The sequence below is a fragment of the Haliaeetus leucocephalus genome, unplaced genomic scaffold (genome assembly GCF_000737465.1).
Source record: "Haliaeetus leucocephalus isolate CR32 unplaced genomic scaffold, Haliaeetus_leucocephalus-4.0 Scaffold186, whole genome shotgun sequence".
In the NCBI taxonomy this organism is placed as follows: Eukaryota; Metazoa; Chordata; class Aves; order Accipitriformes; family Accipitridae; genus Haliaeetus; species Haliaeetus leucocephalus.
The window spans coordinates 849063-850938 of NW_010972622.1; the positions used below are offsets into that span (position 1 = coordinate 849063).

At 72.8% G+C, this 1876-nt stretch overlaps 2 protein-coding genes across 2 annotated transcripts in view; both read left to right on the forward strand.

The window, feature by feature from the left end:
• The first annotated feature begins 41 nt into the window (after positions 1 to 41).
• On the forward strand, positions 42 to 589 carry NABP2 (nucleic acid binding protein 2). Its single transcript, XM_010565118.1, has 3 exons — positions 42 to 122; positions 228 to 294; positions 417 to 589. The coding sequence occupies exons 1-3, from the start codon at positions 48 to 50 to the stop codon at positions 587 to 589; spliced, it is 315 nt and encodes a 104-aa protein (XP_010563420.1). The 5' UTR covers positions 42 to 47.
• An 822-nt stretch (positions 590 to 1411) lies between these two features.
• The window catches only part of SLC39A5 (solute carrier family 39 (zinc transporter), member 5), a 3973-nt gene continuing 3508 nt past the window's right edge, over positions 1412 to 1876 (forward strand). Inside the window, exon 1 of the mRNA XM_010565180.1 lies at positions 1412 to 1498. Coding sequence (XP_010563482.1) covers positions 1412 to 1498 — 87 coding nt within the window. The remainder of the gene's footprint in view (positions 1499 to 1876) is intronic.

A 1876-nucleotide genomic window follows, 5' to 3' on the forward strand; every position in this document is an offset into this window, starting at 1 on the left:
ACACACACCCCATTGCCCCCCTCCCACCCTCTGCTGGCAGGGTCTGCATGGTGTACTCCGAGGTGCCTAACTTCAGCGAACCCAACCCCGAGTACGTGGCGCAGCAGTCGCAGAGCAAAGGGGTGAGTTTGGGGGGGGGCGGGGGGGACCAGGCTGGCACCAGCAGGACCCCCGGTCCCCCGAGAGCGGCCGCCCCGGCTCACGGGGCTTCTCCATCTCCTCCGCAGGCCCAGAACGAGAGCGCCAGTCCGGCTGCTTCGCAGACCAGCCAGGGCCCCCCCGCGGCACCCCCAGGTAGGTCATGCAGCCCCCTCCCCACCCTGGGGCTCCCCCCCCTCCCCGGTGCTACCCCGCACCCCCAGCTTGGGGGGTGCCTCCGGCCTCATCTTCCTCCCGGTGCTCTCCTCTGCTTCCAGCCCCCGACAGCCAGAACGGGAACGGGCTGAGCCCGGGGGGCCCGGTGCACCCCCCCAGCACCCCCACGCACCCCCCCAGCGGCCGCATCACCCGCAGCCAGCCCGGCCACCCCAGCCCCACCGCCAGCCCCGTCAGCAACGGCAAGGAGACGCGGAGGAGCAGCAAGAGATAACGGGCCAGGACCCCCCCCACGGCCCCCAGCACGGTCTCCTGGGGGGGGGGTCAGCAGCCCCCCGGCTCCTGCCCCCAGCCCTGAGCAGCCCCCAGGGCGAGGAGGAGGGGACCGGGCGCCACTGCCCCCCGCTCACGTGCCTCCAGGGAGGAGCGGGGTGGCCCAGGACCCCCATCTTGGGCTGGCTGGGCTCGGGGGTCCCGGGCAGGACGGGGCTGAGCTGCACGGCTGCTGCCCAGCAGCCCCTGGCGTAGGGGGGCCGCAGCCCCCCCGCCCCAGCCTGCGCCCCTGCACCCAACCGCTGCCTGCCTGCACCAAGGCAGGTGGCCAGGACCCGCCGGGGTGGGTGTTAATAAAGGTTGACCTCCTGCCTGCGCCTTGCCTGCTCCCTGCCCGCAGCCCTGGCCCTGTCGCGGGGGGCCCGGACCCCCCTCGCCCTTTAAGGCCCTCCCCGCGCAGCCCCTCCCGGCACCGGGGCTGGCTGGGAGCAGCGCCTGGGTGACCCTTGGCCCCCCCAGTTCGGGCGCAGCAGACGGCGCGGCCGCAGCACGGGGACGGGGGCCGGTCAGCCGCGTGTCCCCTGGCCCCCGCGATCGGCGAAGTGTGGCCCCAGGTGAGCCCCTGGGGTGGGGGACACGGGATGGGTGCTGGGGGGGCCATGGCTGATGCCGGCACTGCACCCAGCGCGATGACCGACGGGATGATGCCAGCGACCGCAAGACCCACCTCAGCGGAAGGGGGTCAGCCCTGGTGAAGCTGGGGGGCACCCGTGGGAGCTGTTGCCATGGTGGGGATGACAGTGGGGCACCAGCTCCCGGAGTCATGGGATTTTCCTGGTCCCACGGCATCCGCAAGTCCCATGTGGAGACAGAGGACGTGCCCCACGGCCGTGCCGCCATCCCACCTGCGGTTTGGTGTTTCCCATCACTGTGCAGGGCTCTTCCCGTGTCCCCAGCAGCAGGGTGGGAGCTGTGGGAGGGGGACACGGCCATGCCAGGCGGGGTTGCAGGGGGGTGCGTCGTGGGCAAGGGCCGGTGGGGTGGGGGTGCGAGCGCCCTGCCGAGGGGTGCCGCTGGCGTTATCTCCCCGCCCGGTGAAACATTAACTCTAACACAAAAGCTGCCCCAGTTGCAAAACCTCCCCTCAAGGACAAGTGGCACTGTGTCCCCCCAGCGTTGTCCCCATACCCCCCCCCCCCCATTGCCCACTCTGAGGATCCCAGTCCCGTGGGGGGCACGGGGACAGCATCTGGCCCTGCCTCGCCCCCCCCCCCCCGCCCCCCCCCCC

Coding starts and splice junctions, on each gene's coding strand:
- NABP2 (XM_010565118.1), top strand. CDS start 48: ATGGTGTACTCCGAGGTGCCTAACTTCAGCGAACCCAACCCCGAGTAC. Junction 123..227: donor AGCAGTCGCAGAGCAAAGGG/GTGAGTTTGGGG, acceptor TCTCCTCCGCAG/GCCCAGAACGAGAGCGCCAG. Junction 295..416: donor CCCCCCCGCGGCACCCCCAG/GTAGGTCATGCA, acceptor CTCTGCTTCCAG/CCCCCGACAGCCAGAACGGG.